Source organism: Xyrauchen texanus, chromosome 2 (genome assembly GCF_025860055.1).
Source record: "Xyrauchen texanus isolate HMW12.3.18 chromosome 2, RBS_HiC_50CHRs, whole genome shotgun sequence".
Classification (NCBI taxonomy): Eukaryota; Metazoa; Chordata; class Actinopteri; order Cypriniformes; family Catostomidae; genus Xyrauchen; species Xyrauchen texanus.
Window position 1 is genome coordinate 3,318,965 of NC_068277.1, and position 22,099 is coordinate 3,341,063.

At 39.3% G+C, this 22,099-nt stretch overlaps 1 protein-coding gene across 2 annotated transcripts; it reads left to right on the plus strand.

Moving 5' to 3' along the window:
* Positions 1–1,551: 1,551 nt before the first annotated feature.
* LOC127617286 (lysophospholipid acyltransferase LPCAT4-like) lies at positions 1,552–21,144 on the plus strand. 2 transcript variants are annotated; one of them, XM_052089241.1, is made up of 14 exons: positions 1,552–1,610; positions 1,720–1,821; positions 4,648–5,011; positions 6,861–6,973; positions 7,067–7,127; positions 10,404–10,462; positions 10,681–10,715; positions 12,721–12,775; positions 12,894–12,976; positions 14,269–14,394; positions 14,671–14,824; positions 14,927–15,019; positions 18,815–18,950; positions 19,688–21,144. In XM_052089241.1, exons 1-14 carry the CDS (start codon positions 1,587–1,589, stop codon positions 19,843–19,845), a joined length of 1,563 nt encoding a protein of 520 aa, XP_051945201.1. In that variant the 5' UTR covers positions 1,552–1,586; the 3' UTR covers positions 19,846–21,144. The 2 variants fall into 2 exon arrangements, with proteins under 2 accessions (XP_051945201.1, XP_051945210.1); XM_052089250.1 differs by having other exon boundaries at positions 1,574–1,610; positions 1,700–1,821.
* Positions 21,145–22,099: the final 955 nt, after the last annotated feature.

Below are 22,099 nucleotides of genomic sequence, written 5' to 3' on the forward strand. Positions count from 1 at the left end.
TTCAAAGGATCTGGGTCATAAGAGTCGTATGTCGCTGTATTTTGCGGCCTTCTTCAGCCATTCGTGGCCCTTTCGGCATAACATGGTGGCCCGTTTAAGCTTATCACCACCCGTTCTGCACCATTTCGCATCAAGCCCATGAAAGAAGTCCCAGTTCACCTCTGACCACAAATATATGAACTCGACTCGTTCCTCCTTTCTTTAAAAAAAAAAGCAACGATCGAGGTTACATTCAGACACTTACAATGGAAGTCAATGGGGCCAAATGTGAAGCTTATATTTTATAAAAGCATTTACAATATTTCTTCTGTTAAAACGTATGCATCATTTGAGCTGTAAAGTTGTTTAAATAGTCTTTGCGGTCGTTTTAGGGTTTACAGCGTTAAGTCGTTGTGGCAACAAAGTTGTACAATTGAATATAACTTTACACAGAAAATATTATTAATCAATGTTATCACTCTAAAATCATGTTTATACACTTATTGTTTACATCATGTGTCTACACTTTTGAAACAGTGATTATTTTAACATGAACGAATTGGCCCCATGGACATTCATTGTACGTGTCTCACTGGAACACAGATTTGGGCTTTTTTTCAACGAGTTGAAATTAAATTTGTTGTAATCAACATACATATTCAAATACAAAGTCACAAATTCTGTCGATTGAGCTTAACTTTTATTGAACCCGAAATATTCTTAAGAATCAAGTAGGTATAGCTGCAGTCCGGACACCTCCAAATGGGGGCATAATCACCAATAGAGGGCGGAGTTATTCCAAAAGGGGCGGTGTGATTCCAAAAGAGGGCGTCACTTCCACTCATGTTTAAGGTTAGGAAAAGGGATAGATTTGGAGCTCACGCCCCTTGTTGGAGAAATGCGTGCAGCTATACCCTTCTCAAAAAAATGTTAGCATACAGGTCCCGTTTGGTTATTTTTCGGGAACCAATTTCTAACATTCTAGCTCTTAGCGTTCCATTATAATAACCATAAACTAACGTTCCCAAAATATTGCAGGGTATTTATTATTATTTGATTTTTTTTGGGGGTGACAACCTAAAAAGAACGCATATAGAACGTTCTCTAAAGGTTATTTTTAGGTTTTATTTCATATAACCGTTAACAAACCTTCCCCAAATTGTGTCATTCCGGAATACTTGATCGTGACTGGCCAATGTTGGGATACTGCGGTCAGATATTATATACGAATTTCACTTAGCTTTACTAGTTTCGTGTCTTTTGGGCATCACTATATTCAAACTTTAACAGTTCCATATTTTAAAATACTATGTTTTGTCTTGTCCGTTATATTTACAAACCTTTTGTACTTGATACTTGAATGTATTAATTAGAGGCTGTGAACAGTGACTTATAAGTTGAAAGTTTTGAGTTTCTATAGTGATGAAACAGGGCTGTGCGTTTGTGTTAAGGGGCGTGGTCATTAAATTATGTATACATGTGAGGGGCGTGGTAATTAATGTTTTTGTTTAAGGGGGCGGGGTCAGGCTAGGTATGTGTATCATTCGTGTCTGAAGGCGTGTGTTGTTATTTCTCGGAGCTCGATCACATTTGACTGCTTTCTACACATGTATGTGTACTATATAGGGCTGGTATGTCTAAGTGTTCTTGTAGTATCGCTGTCTAAACTTATTTATTTTTTTATTTGAGATCTTTGACGTTTTTTGTATTGTTCACCAAGGACTCATACGCGTTTGTCAGACTGTGATTTCAGAGTCATTTGAGCGTGTTTTGATGATGTATGACGGACGGTCCCATCCATTCGTCCATGAACTGAGTTTATCAAGAGTTCAGCGGATTCAGGTAAGATCATTTCGTGTGTTCGGTTCTCGTGTGTTCGGTTCTCGTGTGTTCGGCTCTCGTGTGTTCGGCTCTCGTGTGTTCGGTTCTATGACGCGTGTGAGCGGCCGGAAGTCCATTTAAGGAAGATTTCACTCACAAACATGTAGGTAACCAAAGTTAATGTAGTGATTGTTACTACAATAAACTGCGGTAACTCGATACTGTCATCGGAAAAAGTCGTTATGAATACGTAAACAAACGCCCATGTCATGTTCCATCACCAGTAGTTTTAAAATGGAAAACATGCAGATAATTTTGGCTGTTGATGCCAATGTCATACATTTTTGTCTAAGGTATGTTTGGGTGAATTGTGATATTTCAACCTCAGTTCCTATAACACATCTATAACGCACTGTGTAAACAATAGTTACGCTCGGGACCTTCAGGACAAAAATGTCCCCATTGAAACACATTAAAATTGCAATATTTGACCTTAGTGCCATTAATGCATAAAATCGCGAATTCTATGATATTATTCTTTTTTTCCGGTTTCAGCATTTACATTTTCAATATTTTCCACCAGATGCTGCCATTGTTGTCATGTTTATCCTGTGGAGCAAATACAAGCTTTTCCCCTTTTCACTGTTTCCTGTATTATAGAGACCTGCAGGACAACTGAATACATGATGCAGATAAACTTGTGTGGGTGTGTTGGTATGGATGACAGTGTTTGTTTTGTATGTGTGTATTGAGAAATGTATGTGCGTGTAAATAAACAACTGTGGCATTTTATAAAAAAAAAACTGTAATTTAAAGGCTTAAAATCAATGAATATTTGGTAGTTATGATCAGGACTGCTGTTGATGAGTGAAAGTGGAAAATAATATTAATTTGGGCTGTCGATTTAATGCGTTAATTCGGTGCGATTAATTTGACAAAAAACGTGTTAAAAAATGAACGCAATTCGCAATGCCCCCGGACCATAATAAGGAAGATTCCTGAGGAATGCTTGTAGTACCACCTGTTTACTCCAGGGGGCGGTAAATGTCATTTCAGCTGCATGAGCAATGTGCCGTTTATACAGTGAAGAAAACCCTTCAGCAGACACACAACAGAAACATGTATAATTATTTCATCATTATATATTGAGTTATTGTTATATTGAGGGGCTTTCTCAGCAAATAGTTGTATATGCGATTAAATAATCGGGACACCATGTAATTAACTTGATTATAAATGTTAATCGATTGACAGCCCTAATATATATAATATTTTTATGGCAGTTTATTGACAGGGACGTTTTTGTCCTCGAAGGTCGTGTGTGTGCGCGTATTTGTGCGCGCGCGTGTGTGTTAATACTGAAAATGCCCAAAAAATTATAATGCATCAAATTCAATGTTGTTGATTATCATTGACATATCCCAGACTGTGATAATCGAAATTAATAAATACATGTTTCTAAGCATTTAGTATATGGAAAATAATTCATTTATTTCATTCATTTTTCTTTCTTAAAATCAACAGTGTCATTATATAAACAAACTGGCATTTACAGGATAAAAATCCTGTAAATTAATGAATATTTTTGGTAGTTATGAAAAAGTCAGTGAAAGTGGAAAATAATATTAATATATAATTTTATTATGGCAGTTTTTTGACATGGACATTTTTGTCCTTTAAAGGGTAACTAAACCCTAAACCAACTTTTTTTAGTTAATGATCTGTAAGCATGGGGCTTTATTAGTACTGGTCATTGATTCAAGTAATTTTTTTGACATTTGTGTATAAAGTGTTTTAATTCTACCATATGGTGTAAAAACGTCTGAGTGCTGCCCTCTACAGGTTGAACGGTGGCTACTGCAGTTGAATTTTCCTATTGGCTGTTTGCGGTACTTCGTGACGTAAGCGGTGACAGCTGACGTAAGCAGGTTCCAGCTCACCACGCCAGATTCATGTACATGTCGTCTTGCGACCGTGTGAGGAATAATAATAATAACATAGAGTCTGACAGCAGCTGTCAATTAATCCGTCACTACGAGTCTCAGGTGCCCCCCGCTCAGCCCCCCCGCGGTTCGTCCCCTCTATCCCCGCCGGGGTCTGCCCACTTTTCCTGCATTTTCAAATATTTCTAGTGGGTGGAGTCAGACTCTGAGCAGGTGTTTAGTTACCCTTTAAGGACCTCTGAGCACCTTTTTTATTATTGATGCACAAGGGTTAAACTCTGGCGTGTCTTTTGGCTGCCGTCCCCAATTTTTAACACTCAAACTTATAATCTTACCATTCACACTTACTGTGGACTAATTGCAAAACAACTAGTCTAAGTTTTCAGAGAACACCCCAAATACAAAAAAAAATGTTTTAAATAAAGACTCAAATTCTCCTTAAATATTGTATTTGTTTATAGTTTTATGATAAACATATATTTTTTTTAAACCCAAACTTTTTTGTTGTTGTTGTCCTAACTTTGAAACATGTAATTCTGGTTCTGTTCACTCCACCTCACTTAACAAAATGTCATTTTATTCCACTGGCAGCAAGTACCAGAAAAGAGATTTGTTGCTCCATCACATTCCATCACAATGTACACAGATCTGATATGTAGGTGGCGCTCTAACGCATGTGAAATTACATCCCCAAAACAATGCAAGCACTGTTAATGCAATGCGTTTACTTTTCAATTAGTGCAATTCAGCATGCTGTTTATTTCAAAGACATTTGTCATTATAATAATTCTATAATTAAGCCACATTGTTTATATCACTAGAAAAAGTCGTGAATATATCGCTTCGCCGTAATTCTGACCATTAAAAACCTGGTTCTTGTAAACGTGTCTTTTTGTTTTTTTAGGGAATCATTATAGGCTCTGTTCTGTTTCCTGTTCGCGTTACTCTCGCCACCCTCTTCTTCCTGCTGGCGTGGCCCTTCGCACGACTGCGATTCGCCGGCCTCTCGGAGTCTGAGCGGGCGGAGCCTGTGCAGGGGTGGCGTCGGTGGTTCTTCCATCACATCATCCTCTTCCTCAGCCGTGCGATCTTCTTCTCTGTGGGTTTCCTGTGGATTAAGGTCAAAGGGCATCAGGCGGGTCTAAAGGAAGCTCCTGTGTTGGCCGTGGCACCTCACAGCAGTTTCCTGGACATGCTGATTCTGTGCGTGACGGGTCTACCGACCGTAGTGTCCCGTTCAGAGAACGCCAAACTACCCGTTATTGGAGGTGAGTAGATGCTTAACACTGGCCCTCTTGGTAACTATCAATGGGCAAGTGTATTGGAGGGTTTAAAAGTAGACACATCCAGCCCATATTTTTATTAAATGGCTTAAATTAATTATTTTGTACCAACATGTGTTATTTGAGTTTAAATGGTCCTTTTAGCAGTGGGACTACTTTTATAGGCCGATGAATCTCTAGTCATGTTTTACCGGTGGGTGGATTTTGCTGTGTGTAAACAGTGTTTTACATATAGTAACAATGTTCTCACACTAATCTTATTTTCACGCATATAATGTTTAAGCCTTGTGGCTATACTTTAGAAACAGTGCGTATTTGAACATTTGTCCAGGTGCAGTGTCTCGCCCCTTAGACTTACTTTGTAAGTGCATTACTGTAAACACCATTTTTAGGGTAAACACCATCGAGCTTATAGGAGTATTCCAGGTTTAATACAAGTTAAGCTCAATCAACAGCATTTGTGGCAATTTTTGACTTACCCCTCCTTTTCTTTAAGCAAAACTCTGGGTTACAGTGAGACACAAGTATAGCCACAAGATGTGTGTTGGGTTCCTGGGTAGCTCAGTGGTAAAGATGCTGGCTACCACCCCTGGAGTTGCGAGTTCGAATTGGGAATTTGACATTCCAAATTGGGAGGAAAAAGGGGAGAAAAACAAAACAAAAATGTGTTAATGTGATTTTGGTGTGATTTTTTTTAAAATCTCATAATAATATTTTCTGCGTACCTTTCTGTCCCACCGAGAAAAAAATAATCATCGAAATATTAATAACAACATTCTTGACCAACACGAAATATATATTTTTTTGAAAGATTAGAAGCTCTACTTTCCAGTGCATGTAGGCATTGACCAAAACTGAACAATTGCTTTGAAAGACAAATCTGAAGTAATTTTGTGCTGAAAACATAAAACTGATCAAATAGTAATTTGTCAGATTAAAGTACAACCAGCCTATTTGTTTTACTCACAGGTAAAAAATATAGATTAATAGCGAAGTACATATCATTGACATACTTTTTAACGGGTGTTGCTTATATGCTACGTTTTTCGCTTATAACTTCTTAAAAAATAAACATAACGCATACCTTTATTTTGAGGGGGATGTTATCTTTCAAACAAGCCCACACACAAGATAATCGGATGCATAGATCATTAGATAATCCACACGCAGCACAAGACGAACATAGCACATTATGTGCTATCTGGCTAAAAACACATTAGCTTTGCTGGATCAGATGACTTTATCAGAAATTATGTAGTACGTTATCCAGCATCATGGATCACTAAACCAATCGTATTAGGATTCAGAGAGCTGCAACCAGAAGTGGAAGTCATCCAAATATGGGCAGAGAGGATTGTTCACTGTAATTACATATGGCCTGCAGGAGATGGCCCCAAGTACATGACACAGACTCAATGGTGACTCAAATGGCACAGAGTGGAACTGAATGAGATATTGTTACTCATGCTTGCGTGCTTTGGAGTGAGAGTAAACCTTTAATCATTGTTGTGTAATTGGTTCTTCTGTACAGTCATTTTTTTATATGTTTGGAGAGGCTTTTGTACACTAGAATAAATAAATTTTGTGATGCTATATCTCTTAATTGCTCGTCAAATCAACACAAAATTTAGCTTCATTGGAGGTGACATGATTGTGAAACAAAACAAAAGCAGTTTTTCAGTGCGACCTCATTTACACCCTGAGATATATAATGTCAAATAAGAAAAAAGTATATTTTTGGATCAGGCTGAGCTGAGTTGATTGAGCTTAACTTGTATTGAACCCATCCTATTAAATTGAAAATAAATTGTAAGATGATCTCTCTCCATTGCAGCACTTATGGAGTTCAATCAGTCCGTGTTAGTGAGCAGAAAAGATCCTGAATCCAGAAAGAAATGTGTGTCTCAGATCCGAGAGAGACTCACATCTAACGGCCACTGGCCTCAGGTACGACAACACACACACTGAGACACTGTGACTCCAATAGTAATTGCGGGTATGTTCATGTTCACTCACTGTTTGTATTCTTCTCTTTGGCAGATGTTGATGTTCCCAGAAGGAACTACGACTAATGGACACGCTCTGATCAAATTCAAACCAGGTATGATCGCATAATACACAAACACACACAGGTCCTGTTCCAAACCTTAGTGAGCTGCCTACATAGACAGCATTTAAAGGCTGCTGCGTTTTTTCACGTGCCACTGAAACATACTTTACACAAGTATGCAAATGCAGACCAGAGCACTTGCCAGTGCGTGATCCGGTTGAACATGCCAATCATGCAATTCTGCATTGCTGTGTTTGTAACAAACCTCCGTACTCAAGTTACCTTCTAACGATTGCGCTATAAAACCAGATGTGTTACTGTTCAGGTAAGTTGCTGTAAATACTAACTTTAACCTACTTGCTTACCAATATTGTCTTCAAACTGTTGCTCTGATATGACAGTAGTTGACTTGAAAGTAAAATCTCTCCATCGAAGCAGACAGTTGACACTAATGTCCGCTACTGCGCCCATTGTGGCGACTTAGATAATGCAACGCGTACAAGCAATGAGTTACTCTGGATTTCTTTGTGACACATTTTGGAACGCAATAACGTGTGAAATCGAGCTTGTGTAGAAGAGTCTGCATTTGGGTACTTGCGTAAGAGTATGTTTCGGCCTAAAATATCGTCATCAGCAGAGTCCACACGCAGTCTAGTTTTTGTGACCTTGCGCGTCATCTGCGCACGTGCCTGAAGCCTGAACTAATCGGTATCACAAAGCAGTCGTAGTGTGCATGCTTCAGAAAGAGTGTACTTTAGGCCTACGGTATTATAGGCACTCTCCTGACGCCAAGACTGCTCCGGAAGATTATGCTGTCTGCTAGAGCTGGCTCTACACTAGCAGACTCAACAACTCATTTTGGCCGAGGGTGTCACACATGCAGACTGTTTGCTGAGAAGTATGACACACTTGCCGAGGGGTGACGCACATAACGACTTGCTGCAACAATCTCTCTCTGACACAAAATAGCAACATGAGTAATAGAGTGCAATAGAGTGATTTGGGGCATTTTCAGACCTGCGGCTTGCTTGATTGTTCCGAAACAGGGGCTAAAATAGTTCAAATGTTGCATTTGCTTTGGTTTGATTGGCTTTCACAAGGTTATATTTTAAAATGCACCAAAACCTTGATGGATATTTTACATTTATTTGTTTCTGTCATTAGTAGCTCTTCCATGATATCTGCAGAATGACAGAATCACAATGGATTTTAATCAGCGTCTGTGATGATACGCATCCGAGTATGATTAACAGTACCGCCGCTCCCTATAAGCAGACTAGGCAGTCTGCGTAGGGCACCAGCTCCCTAGGGGGGCACCATCTTACCCTAGGAGGGCACCAGAATGTCCACCGTTTGCCCTTACTCGCACGTTAAACGTTATTCAAGGACCCGAAAGCAGTTGCTGAACACAGACAATATCTTCACTCTCATATCACGCAAAGACCCCCGGTCAGACAATCACTTTGCGCTCATATCACCCGGAAGTAGGAGTGGTGGTGGCGTAGTGGACTAAAGCACATAACTGTAATCAGAAGGTTGCTGGTTCGATCCCCACAGCCACTACCATTGTATCCTTGAGCAAGACACTTAATCCAGGTTGCTCCGGGGGGATTGTCCCTTGTGGCAGGGCGGAGGGCGGGGCTGGGTCCTACACACCCGGTCCCGTATTAGGCTCTTTTAATATCTTTTCTGTTATTTACAGTCTGTTATTTATTAAAAACAACAAAAAGAAACATTTAATTCTAAAATCACATAGCACGAATTTGCTAAAGAAGCCATTCAACCCTTCTCTCGTTAATATGCGCTCATCTGAAACACTTCTGCGGGACACTCGCTGAACTGCCCCTGTTCTTAAAGAGACAGTACAATTTTTTGCACTTGTTCTACATAATTAGTAATATTTACACGTATTTATATTTTTATGCATGTTAACAATAAACATGTAACAGTATTATATATGCAATTTCAATATAGGTTATTTATAGATGGAATTTGTGATCAAAATGCAACCAAAAGTAAGGAAATTGTCGGCAGTAAGGAAATTGTCCAATGTAAGCAACAGGGACATTATAATAAAATATTCAAAAATGAATTCGGATCAATCAATTTTAAATCTCTAAATCTGAGGCCATAGTTCTCAGCAGGAAACCGATGGAGTGCGTACTCCGGGTATGGAAGGAGGTATTGCCCCAAATGAAGGAGTTCAAGTACCTCGGGGTCTTGTTCACGAGTGAGGGGACAATGGAGCGGGAGGTTGGCCGGAGAATCGGGGCAGCGGGGGCGGTATTTCACTCGCTCTATCGCACCGTTGTCCAGAAAAGAGGGCTGAGCCGAAAGGCAAAGCTCTCGATCTACCGGTCAATTTTTGTTCCTACCCTCTCCTATGGTCATGAAGGCTGGGTCATGACCGAAAGAACTAGGTCACGAGTACAAGCGGCCGAAATGGGCTTCCTCAGAAGGGTGGCGGGCTTCTCCCTTAGAGATAGGGTGAGGAGCTCAGTCATCCGTGAGGAGCTCGGAGTAGAGCCGCTGCTCCTTTGCGTCGAAAGGAGCCAGTTGAGGTGGTTTGGGCATCTGGTAAGGATGCCCCCTGGCCGCCTCCCTAGGGAGGTGTTTCAGACACGTGCAGTTGGGAGGAGGCCTCGGGGAAGACCCAGGATTAGGTGGAGAGATTACATCTCCACACTGGCCTGGGAACGCCTCGGGGTCCCCCAGTCAGAGCTGGTTAATGTGGCTCGGGATAGGGAAGTTTGGGGCCCCCTGCTGGAGCTGCTGCCACCGCGACCCGACTTCGGATAAACGGTTGAAGATGAATGAATGGAATTTGGATCAAATCGAAAATCTCAGTCAATTCCCAGCCCAACAAATAGCACTCAACTGATTTCAATATAGTCAGACATTAGCATGTTTAAGCTAACAACTCAACAGAAAATTGATTTAAATAGAGTTTGCCATTAGCACGTTTGAGTAAAAAGTAGACTTGCCACGATATCGTAATTTACACACCGATGCGGGGTTCACGTTCAAACCGACTAACACCGTTATTACCGCTGGTCAGATGCTAAGTGGTACTATGTTCGTGTGGATTGTGTGGACCTCGTCTTTTGGACACGCATTACACGGAACGAGTCAAACGAAGACGCTAAACTTCTTCACCACTATAATACTCAATCACTAAAATTGGTGACTTAAGAGTTTCTGTTTCAGTTAGGGTACTACGTAGGCAGCAAGACAGCTCACTATGTATTGGAACAAAGCCACAGACATTCGGAGATCTAGTAGAGCGGTCATTTGTGTCTTCCCCTCTTAATATCTGTCTCTTCACAGGTGCTTTTCTGGCTGGTGTTCCCGTTCAACCCGTGTTGCTTCACTATCCTAATAAACTAGTGAGTGTGTTATTGGCACTGTGTGATGCTAATATTAGCTGTGTTTATGTAACTGTACATCACTCGCATGCTGACTACTATATATGAGAGCTGGTTAAGATAATGAAACGGCACTAGACGGAAGTTGTCACACCTATCATGTTGTATAATAATCATATATAATATTCATAAATGTTATACTCTCTAAGAGAAAGTCATGTTTTTAAATGTCTTCACAGGACACCGTTCGCTGGACTTGGAAAGGAACGACTTGGTAAGAAGGCATAAAAATTCCTCTGTTCATCTGAATGTTTTAAAAGTCTGACATAAATTATTTGAGTTTTGTACGTATAATTATAAATGATTAAGTAACTGGAGCAATTTAAAGCAATGATCCACTCAAGGCCATGTCTTACAGTGATTTTTACCACGTTTGATGGTTTGTAAATGGTAAATTCCACTGACAACACATTACTGGCAGAAACATGCTCTACTGCACGCTAGCGCTTGATTTTAGCTACACAAGCAGGATTTAGTGTGTTGCATTCAGAAATGTACGAGAGCACAATTCATTATGCAAGAACACATGGTAAGTATGTACTGCTGGAAGCAACACTTGTAATACATTGCCTGAACATTTGCATCAGTGTAAAATGTAAAAGATGGGTCTGGATTTTCCTGTAAAATCACTGTAAAATATAGCAGTAACTGCAATATAATAAAAGATCATTTATTAATATAATTTAATTATTTACTGACAATGTTCAATAAATGTATATATAAATACAGTATATATATTCAACCGCATACAGTATGTGTATAATATATATATATATATATATATATATATATATATATATATATATATCTCTGTGTGTGTGTGTGTGTGTGTGTGTGTGTGTGTGTGTGTGTGTGTGTGTGTGTGTGTATTAGGGCTGTCAATTTAATTAATTAAATGGTGTCCCGATTATTTAATCGCATATACAAATATTTGCTGAAAGCCCCTCATATAACAATAACTCAATATATAATGATGAAATAATTATACATGGTAATCTTTAAATATTTAAAAATGTTATATATATAATTATAATTGGGCTGTCGATTTAATGCGTTAATTCAGTGCGATTAATTTTAGAGTTAAAAAATTAACGCAATTAATCGCAAGATTCCTGAGAAATGCTTGTAGTACCACCTGTTTACTCCAGGGGGCAGTAAGTGAAACTTCAGCTGTATGAGCAACACACAGTTTATAAGGTGAAGAAAACACTTCAGCAGAACAACACAAACATGTGTTACATTCTTGCGTTCAAACACTTGATGGAGCGCAAATCTGAACTAAGAGATCTCAAGATGTGTTTAAAGATTGAGTATTAAACTATATTTAACTTCACACAGTGACCAAAACATTGTATGTTTATGATGCAACACACCCGAGACGCTACACAAGCATGTCTGACGCGTCCTTAAACAAGCCCTCATAATAAATCTCGGATTGATAAATTCACTTGTGTAATGGATTACTGGGAACTGTGTGTCAATGATTGACTTATGATCAATAATATGATAGTAAATAATACATTGTATTCTAAAGCCGCTTTTTGTATTGTCTTATCAATGATTAACGCTTCTGCTACAGGAATGTCATGCGTTTTAATTATCTGAATTTTTTTATTTATATATATATATATATTATTATTATTATTATACACACACACAGTAGTGTGCGTGTGTGTGTGTGTGACAGATTTTATGAAAATGAGTCACTAATATCAAGATGTTTTCTTAGGGTTACTTCATTTGAGCTAAAAAAAATGAGGCTTTTAATATAAATGTACAAATAAAAACTATTGTAGTTTATTTATTTTTACTTCACACATTCATGAGCGCCTAAAGGGGGACTCTTATTTTATTATTATTTTTGCCACATGACAAAACATGAGTGGAGACCTTCATCTTGGTTGCATCACTTGACTTTGATTTGGTGGGCAAAAGTTGTTGTTTCACTGTTTATTTTAAGAAATGATAATAAATGGTGATTCCAAAAGAGTTTTATAATTTGTATTATTATTTGCTGCTTTTAGTGAGAATCGTAGTAAAACAAGCATTTTTTTATTATTTTTAAATAGATCAGAAAAAAAGCATCATGTCATTCACCCGAATATAGAATTAATTTGATGTTCTGGCATCCAATCAGAATTGAGACTAAATGACATCATAATGAATCAAACTGATTATTCTGTGTTCATATATTCTTGATTTGTTTCTTTTAATTTAAGGTTTAAAGCACTGTGGCACACGACCTCTCAACTCTACACCAGCGTTACTGTAGAGGTAGGTGGAGCTCATGTTTGATTGACATATCTAAGAGCCAATCACATCCAGTGTTCTCGATTGTGACCGATAGAATCCAACTAAATCATCCTTCTGTCTTTGATCTGATTGGTTCTAGTTCATGCCAGTCTACACACCATCACAGGAAGAGAAGCAGAACCCAGACTTGTATGCCGAGAACGTACAGAAACTCATGGCCGAGTAAGTCAACCGACTGTGAATCTGTTCCAAACTCTAGTGACCTACAGAGACCGTTTAAGATAGTTGAACTGTATGCAAATGAGCAGTGCATCAAAAGTCATTACAAGAGACTTGACTCCCAAAGATTGTAATCTATCAGCTTTTAAACCAACACTTGTCACATCAACCTCTATTGTAAAAACTGTGGGGTCATTCCATGCCAACTCAACCAGAGGACCCCAGGTCAAAATTTAGCATTTAGTGATTTTTATTTTGTTTTACTGGTGAAAGTTTGGAATCTCTATGATTTAGAGTTTATGACACTTTTAGGGCAAAAAGATCAAAATCAGAAATTACAAAATAGTTTCAGCATCTTTGGTGTTTGGACCCGTAATGATTCATTTTATTTCAAATGTCTGAAATCCAACTAAAGAGCCACACGTGTCACTTATTCGTAATAATACTGTATTTTTGGACTCTCGAAAATGGCGATTTTGTCATTCGTTTCTATGTAAATTAATAATGGTGCATTTCTAGTTTCAACATTTATTTGTACTGTTTTGTTGGACATGAATAAACTGGCTTTATACCATGTGGCCCACATTTGGTGTTTCGTTGAAAATGGCTGAAATGGAGCCACATTGAGAGCCCCATTTCTCTGGGACTGAACCATATAGGGCCTTAAAAATGAAGATACTGAAAGTAAAGTTTGTTCTGAAACAGACTCTAAAAGGATATTAAGATATATTTAATACTTCTTGAGTTATAGGCACTCCAATTCTGAAAAAACAACACAAAATGTGTGTTTTTCCCATATTTGGACTCGCACCATTGGCGTATAATGCAACAAGGATTGCTGAAGTCAACTGCTTTTAGTAACGGACCACCCAATCTCTGTTTAGAAGTAAAATAAGGACTCTGACACCTTTCTAAGGTTATTTTTTTGAGCTGTTGTTTTACTCAAAATCATAGGCGAAAATTCTACTTCGAAATAGTGGTTAACTCGTAAATCTTGATCCATGGCATTTCATAATTTGGTTTTCAACATCATTTATGATTATTTCCTCAGGACCGAGTGTTAACACATTTTTAGCCTGGGGAGTTTCTGGAATTTGGTTTCTTTGATATAGAATATCGCATTAGTGTGAAAGTAATTTCCATTTGTTTTAACAAACTGAGAGACAAGTTTCGTTACATCCTGTTGTAATCGGCAACATGAAGTCGTATTTAAGATGTATTTGACCCATAATATTGCTTATAAAGTATAGCCATATTTTATATTAAATGAATGTACTTTATTTGGTGTCTCGTAGAGCTCTGGGTGTTCCTGCTACAGATTATGTGATGGAGGGTAGTTTTCCAGTTCGAAAGCTCGGAAACATCTCACTTCCACTGGAATCGCCAGCTCAAGAGACCATCCGACTGCTCCACCAGCACGGGTGTGTGTGTGTGTGTGTGTGTGTGTGTGTGTGTGTGTGTGTGTGTGTGTGTGTGTGTGTGTGTGTGAGTGTGTGTGTGTGTGTGTGTGTGTGTGTGTGTGTGTGGTGTGTGGGTGTGTGTGTGTGCATAACATAATATTACAAATATGTCTCAAATACATTTTAAAATGCAGAAATGTGTTGGGTATAGAAGTATGTCCATGTACACACATCTTATAATCTTCTGTACAACATAACATATTATTTACATTCTCCTCTTACACTTCTCACCTGCAGTCTTGGTAACGCTCGCATAGAAACGGTGATGAACAGCATGATTGACAGCTGTCACTCGGGGCAAAGCACTATGGTAACATCAGATCACCTGACCGCTCTTTTGGGACTCGCTGACAAAAATGCGGCAGTAAAGATCTGCTCGTTGTACTCTAAGGTAATGCAGTGTGTGAAGGAATAGTTCATCCAAAAATCATTATGCACAAACTTCAAAGAATGTCATGGCATTGATAATCATGAATGTGTGTCTATATTGCAGGATGAGACTGTGGATTTGAAACAGATTTGTTTGAGTGTGTGCGCTGTATCTGGATTTAGAAGTCTGGAGTCACTCTTACACACTGCATTCACGGTAAGGGTGTGTGTGTGTGTGTGTGTGTGTGTGTGTGTGTGTGTGTGTGTGTGTGTGTGTGTGTTGTGTCAAATATTTAACCATACATTGCTTAAGCTTGCTGAAAAATATGTGGGTAGCTGACTGTAAAGGGATCAATGGAAAGGAGGCGGCGAGAACCGGCTTGACGGTGTAAATAATATTTTAATAGTAAACTTAAACAGACACACAAACACACACATGACGGACATGTCCGTAAACGATCTCTCTCTCCCGCACGATACTCTGCAGTCGACCTTTATCCCTCACGGAGGCTTGATTAGCCTAATACGGGACCGGGTGTGTAGGATCACGACTCGACCCCGCCCTCCGCCCTGCCACATTCCTCCCTCGTTCTCTCAGGCTGGGGAGCCCCCAGCATGACGTACACCCCCTCTTTCCCTGGGGGAGGGCGTGCCCGAAGCCCCATCTGCCAGCAGGTCAACCCTGTCTACCTGGACGAGGGAGGGGACAAGGGGAGGGAAAATAATTAAACTGGGGGGGTACTTCCTGTAACAGTGTAGTACCCCCCAAAAAACACTGTAAAATTTAAAAGAGAGGGAAAAGGCCAACACGGAGCAGCAGTGAGAGAGAGAGAAAAAAAACTCTTACTCGCCAGTTCTCTAATGCGCTGCAGCTTGTTCCTCGGCCACTCCTCCACCCTCTATCGAACGACAGCCGCACCTCTCTGGGCAGATCAGAGGCAGACCTCCAGCCCCTGGCAGACGGAACGCCCCGCCGCATTCTCGGGGAACAGAAGGGGTCTCCCTCGCCCCTGGCAGCGGTTCTCCAGCTCCACGCGGTCGGCAGCGAGCCCCTCCCCGCTCACAGTCGGCGGTCTCAAACCCCGCTGCGTTTCAGCGGCCAGTAGCAGACTCCTGCGCACCTGGCAACGGCCCTGACCGCTCCAGGCGGTAGGTTAGGAGCCCCTTCTCCCCTCGCGGTCGGCGACCATCGTCCCCTTCCAGGCGGCTGGGCTCCTCGTCCCCCGGCAGATGGCCACGGCTGCTCCGTTGTGGTGGACGGTAGTGGCGAGAACTCTACAACGGCATATCCCTCCTCCTTCCCGGATTTCGGCACCAGTGTAAATTGATCAACGACAAGGAGGAGGCGAGAACGGGCTTGACGATATAAATAATATTTTAATGAGAAACTTAAAACTAGGACACAAACACACACGACGGACATGTCCGTAAACTATCTCTCCCTCCCGCACGATCCTCTGCAGTCGACCTTTATCCCTCACGGAGGCTTGATTAGCCTAATACGGGACCGGGTGTGTAGGATCACGACCCGGCCCAGCCCTCTGCCCTGCCACATTGACGTCCTTTTGTGTGACATGCTAAATTCTTTTCACCCTTTAAGCTCTGAGGCTGTTTTTAGAGATTTCCTGTTTCAGTGGCATACCCAACATTAAAGGCTCAACAACTCAAAAAATAAAAAACAAGGAGGGTCAAGTGTTTGATATCATTGTAAAAACTTTATATTTTTAATGATATTGATTATGATCAATTCTGAGACGCTCTGCCTAAGAAACTGCTGACAAATAACCCAAAAAACCCCAACTTGATTTAACATTATATATCTCTGAGTGTAAATAATAGGGGGGTGACAATACACTTGGCTCACGATATTGGGTTCACAAGAATGAGACGATATTTTAACACTATTTTTAAGAAATCTTCATTGACGAAATATATGACTGGAAGACCATACACTAGTCTTCTATTTGACTGAAAGTCGCAAAACAATGCAGGTGCATTTTGAAATGTTTGAACTAATCATCTTGTAATGAATCACTTCAGTTCTGTTTTTCGGAGGATGAATGCAGTACATGCAGTAAAGGACAGAACAATACGCTAGCATTGTAAACGGTAGTTGAGCGCTGTGGTGGTTCTGTAGGTGTCTCGGTATACGCCACTATTTTCTTACAGTGATTACATATTGTTCGTGTCTTGTTTATCACTCTGTCGCCATTTATTGTTTCCTCTGGGTACCCAAAATGCTGCCACATAAATGATTTAAAGTGGCAGTGACATCTTCTATGCTAATTTCACCCTCACACTCCATCAAGCTGATATCTTGAGACCGCTTTTCACCTCGACGAGAAAAATCGTCACATATTAATAGTCACAAGATCACGTGGCATGAGATCTCGTCACACCCCTAGTAAATAAGATAGCTCCTGTTTTGTTCCCAATAATGTCAGCTGTGAGTACAATTTTGTATTGATACGACAAAGCAATAAAAAGTTATAGCATTACAAAAATAATTTATCATAGTGTACAAAAATTTATCGAAGTGTCTAAAAGGGTCTTCAAACAAATAAAAGATAATAATTGTACATAAGAACTAATTACACATGCAAACACAACAATGACTAAAGGTTTGCATAGCATGCAGACATGATTTTAGTCATGAGATTTCACAGAATGAGTTTCATTCTGTGTCATTTGAGTCATCATTGAGTCTGTGTCATGTATTTGGCGCCATCTCCTGGTGGCCATATGTAACCGTTACAAATCACATGTCTCTCTGCCCAAATATGGATTGTTTGTGCACCGATTTAAACCCAATCTGATTGGTTTAGTGTTCCATGGTGCTACATCATTTCTGATGATGCATCTGATCCAGGAAATATAACAGGTGTGTTTGACTTAATGCTGCGCTGTGCAGACCGATCGGTGCTTGACTTGAAGCAGCGCATGTCAGTTAGAAATGTTGTCCGACTTGCGTCGCGCCATCGCTGCGTCACCGTAACATATGCCATCAAAGTACCGCACGTGTGATATGAGAGCAGCCGTCTGGCATGGCCGCCGCAGTTTCTCCAGAGCGGCTGCACAAGCTCTGATGATTATTCACAATTGGCCAGACTCGCAATGTGACAATGGCTACCCGTGTTTTATGGGGTACTTCACATACTACTCTTACTACTACTGCTTTGTCCGTCTGTAGCAGAAATAAGAGTAGTGTGATTGTATGCCGTTACCAAGGTGTTTATTCTGACACCTCTGTTTTTATATCGGCACTTCATCGCAGTTTATATTATGTTTGTCATAGTAATATCATGTTTATTCTTTTATTGGACTTTCTTCTTGCACACCCAATGGGCACTGTATTAAGAAGTACATGAACATTTCAAATGAACAGTTTCTGATTATTTTGTTTAAAATTCAAACATCGATCTATCTGAATTCCACTCCATCTGCAAGCCTTGACTGATGTCGGTTCAGCATACGACGGTAAGGGCAAAGTGACCAGCTTGACTGCATTCTTTTGAACTCTTCCCCCGACTGCAACCAGCAGATCTCGCTGATTGGTAAATCGAGATGCAGTTCAAGTCGAACACGCCTAATGTGTTTTCAGCCAGATGCTGTGTGCACATTGTGCATCGTGTCGATTATCTAATGATCTATGCATTCAATTACTTTGTGTGTGGGCTTGTTTGAAAGATCATCTCCTCCTCTAAGTAACGGTGTGTGATATATAATATTCTGTTTATCCAGTGAAGTTATAAGCAAAAATGCGTCATATGAGCAACACCTGATCATATGAAAAACAAATGTCAAGACTTGGCTATTACTCGGTAGTTTTTAAAACAAATAGGCTGAAATAGACCATTTCAAATGAACCATAGAGAAGACAAAATGCAGATTAAAAATGCATTATGCAGCAACCAACCATTTTCAGAATGTGCAATCAAGCCATCTAGAGATTAAACAAGCCATCTAGAGATTAAACAATTCTTAATTTAAAAATTACGTATATATTGTGCAGTGGTACGACAGTGACCATGATGGATTGCTGAGCGCAGATGATCTGTCTTGCCTGATGGGGGCGCTGATGGGCATTCCTCAGAATGATATTGCGGAGATCTACTCTGCGCTGACCACCAGGGGGCGACCTACAGAAGGTAAGAGTTAATCAAATTACGACACATTCGATACGTTTACGTGCATTGTTATAATCGAGCTACAATCTTAATTTGTCTGTTTAATTATACAATACAAAGCGTAATCGAAAATTTGAAGAAAGTATGCCAACTGAGGAAGTGTAACATGTATATGTGTATATACACGTCGCACGTCACAGCCGTCTTTTGGAGCATGGCGGAAAACACAGAGGCCAGTTGTGGTCTGATTAGCTGCTGGATGAACCACAAAAATGTCAGTCAGACTAAAACATTTACGTAGAATTCTTTTTTAAATACTAAATTATTGTTTTACTCCCAACTCAAACTTTTAAAGTGCATATTAATGTATTGAGAGTCGGTAGATTACTTCTGAAATGTAATCTGGTACTTATATCAAAATGTACAACTAAAATGTAATCAGTAACTAAATCTATTAGATTACATTATACTGAGTACGTTTGTAGTACCTATTGAATGTTTTGATCTATCTCGTTTTAAGTATACTAAATACCAATTGGAACTCCTTTTTGCATTAGTACACAAGTAAACAATATCAAATGAGAAAGGCATTTGTAACTATTGACTGCTGCTTTTGCTCAACATGAAGTGCAAGACCACTGTCATATCGACCAGCAAACCTCAAAAATGACTAATTTGTTGCGCAAATAATATTTTACCATTTGAATTGGAATTTTCCAGATTTTAAATGATTTCATTTTGTATCCCAATTCCTACAGCTTCACTCCAAGACTTATTGATGACGCATCCAATCTATTGTAAAGTCCTTACTGATTATCTTCACTTCGACACGTGTGTGACCGCTGATGGGAATCACAACCGGATTGGAAATGGGAAAGCCAACGGAATTTATAACGGTTATAAGAAGTTTGACTAAGGATCATCTACAGATGTCAACTCTTTTTGAAGGATTGCATTGGTCAGTAGCTGTATCGTAATACTCACGATGAGTGTTCGCGAATGTGCAATGTATTATTGGCGACTGAGTGTTGGTATTTGTCCAGTTGCATATTTGATCATGATTGTATGCACATTAGCGTGTGCTTTTGAAGACATTGAGTGAGACTGTGTATGTTGAGTGTGCAGGGTAAAGTTTACATTTAGTTTTTATTTTACGTTCATTTTTCTTAATATGGCTGTGATGGATACTGTGAGAATATATTGTTAAACATGGGCCTTGCAACAAATACCTGTATTTTTAATGATGTTAGAAGGATTTTTTTTTACATATATTTTTAAATGTTTGATTGTGTTTTTGGTCATTTTTAAGCTACAGTATATTTACTTGAAAAGCAAAGAACTTTGTATCACTAATGAATATGTCAACTTGACATTTTATACTTAAATATATTAAAATTTCTAAATGATAATCTCTGTTATAGTATATCAAATGTTTATTAAATATTTCAGTGTAAATATTAGAATCATTGCATATTTAATATTTTGTTATAATAATGGCAACATATACATTTAATTTTGTAACTAAATCTGATGCCTGCTTTGGTCCTTTTCTTATAATATTATATTGTAATACACTATATCATTATATAATATGTATAATACATATTTTAAATACTGTATAACAGATGTTTACATGTATTTACAACATTTGAATATTAGTAATGTATAGACCTTCTTGTTCTGGCATTTTACAATATATTACATATATACATATATAACTGATTTAAGGAATATTTTGGGTTCAATATAAGTTAAGCTAAATTGACAGCATTTTTGGCATAATGTTGATTACCATGAAATGTATCTCAACTCATCCCTCCTTTTCTTGAAAAGAAAAAAAAGGCAAAATCTGGGTTACTATGAGACTTACAGTGAAAGTGAATGGAGCTAATCCTAAAAATTAACCTCCTGACTGATGTGTGCATTTTTATATTTCCCTTCTTGATTTGCAACTAGTAGCACCTAATAAACAAGCAAAAATAAAAAATAAATAATTTTAAAGTGAATAGTTTTACTAATAATGGATGTCCTCATATGTGGCCAGCGGGATTAAGTTGTACAATTTTAAGTAATACCAAATACTATTTTATCAAATAGTTTATGATGTTTCAGGAGTGTTAATTATTCATGTTATGATCACATCATAAATGATCATAATTAATTATAATTCAAAGTAACGTCCAGCATCATCCAATCACTGTCAATCATGTTCAAATAAAGTGATCCATTATAAATGTTGAATCTATGAACTGATGATCATTGTCCCATGTGTGTGAAACATGTTGAGTGATCCAAACATCATCTGCAGCCTGAAACTGAACTTTTGATCAGATTTTAGGAGTGAACGCACTTAACTGCATAGAGAGCTATAGGATGCTCCCTTGCACCCTATTTAGTGCATGACTTAACCTCCAGTCTGTCTGCACTGGTCTCAGAACAGTTATAGGAGAGCTATAGGATGCTACCTTGCTCCCTGTTTAGTGCAAGACTTAACCTCCAGTCTGTCTGTACTGGTCTCAGAACAGTTATAGGAGCGATATAGGATGCTACCTTGCTCCCTATTTAGTGGATGACTTAACCTCCAGTGTGCTGTCTGTCTGCACTGGTCTCAGAACAGTTATAGGAGAGCTATAGGATGCTCCCTTGCTCCCTATTTAGTGCATGACTTAACCTCCAGTGTGCTGTCTGTCTGCACTGGTCTCAGAACAGTTATAGAGAGTTATAGGATTCTCCCTTGCTCCCTATTTAGTGCAAGACTTAACCTCCAGTCTGCTGTCTGTCTGCACTGGTCTCAGAACAGTTATAGGAGAGCTATAGGATTCTCCCTTGCTCCCTATTTAGTGCATGACTTAACCTGCAGTGTGCTGTCTGTCTGCACTGGTCTCAGAACAGTTATAGGAGAGCTATAGGATTCTCCCTTGCTCCCTATTTAGTGCATGACTTAACCTCCAGTGTGCTGTCTGTCTGCACTGGTCTCAGAACAGTTATAGGAGAGCTATAGGATGCTCCCTTGCTCCCTATTTAGTGGATGACTTAACCTCCAGTGTGCAGTCTGTCTGCACTGGTCTCAGAACAGTTATAGGAGAGCTATAGGATGCTCCCTTGCTCCCTATTTAGTGGATGACTTAACCTCCAGTGTGCTGTCTGTCTGCACTGGTCTCAGAACAGTT

Coding starts and splice junctions, on each gene's coding strand:
- LOC127617286 (XM_052089241.1), top strand. CDS start 1,587: ATGTATGTGTACTATATAGGGCTG. Junction 10,463..10,680: donor TTCACTATCCTAATAAACTA/GTGAGTGTGTTA, acceptor ATGTCTTCACAG/GACACCGTTCGCTGGACTTG. Junction 14,825..14,926: donor TCTGCTCGTTGTACTCTAAG/GTAATGCAGTGT, acceptor TCTATATTGCAG/GATGAGACTGTGGATTTGAA.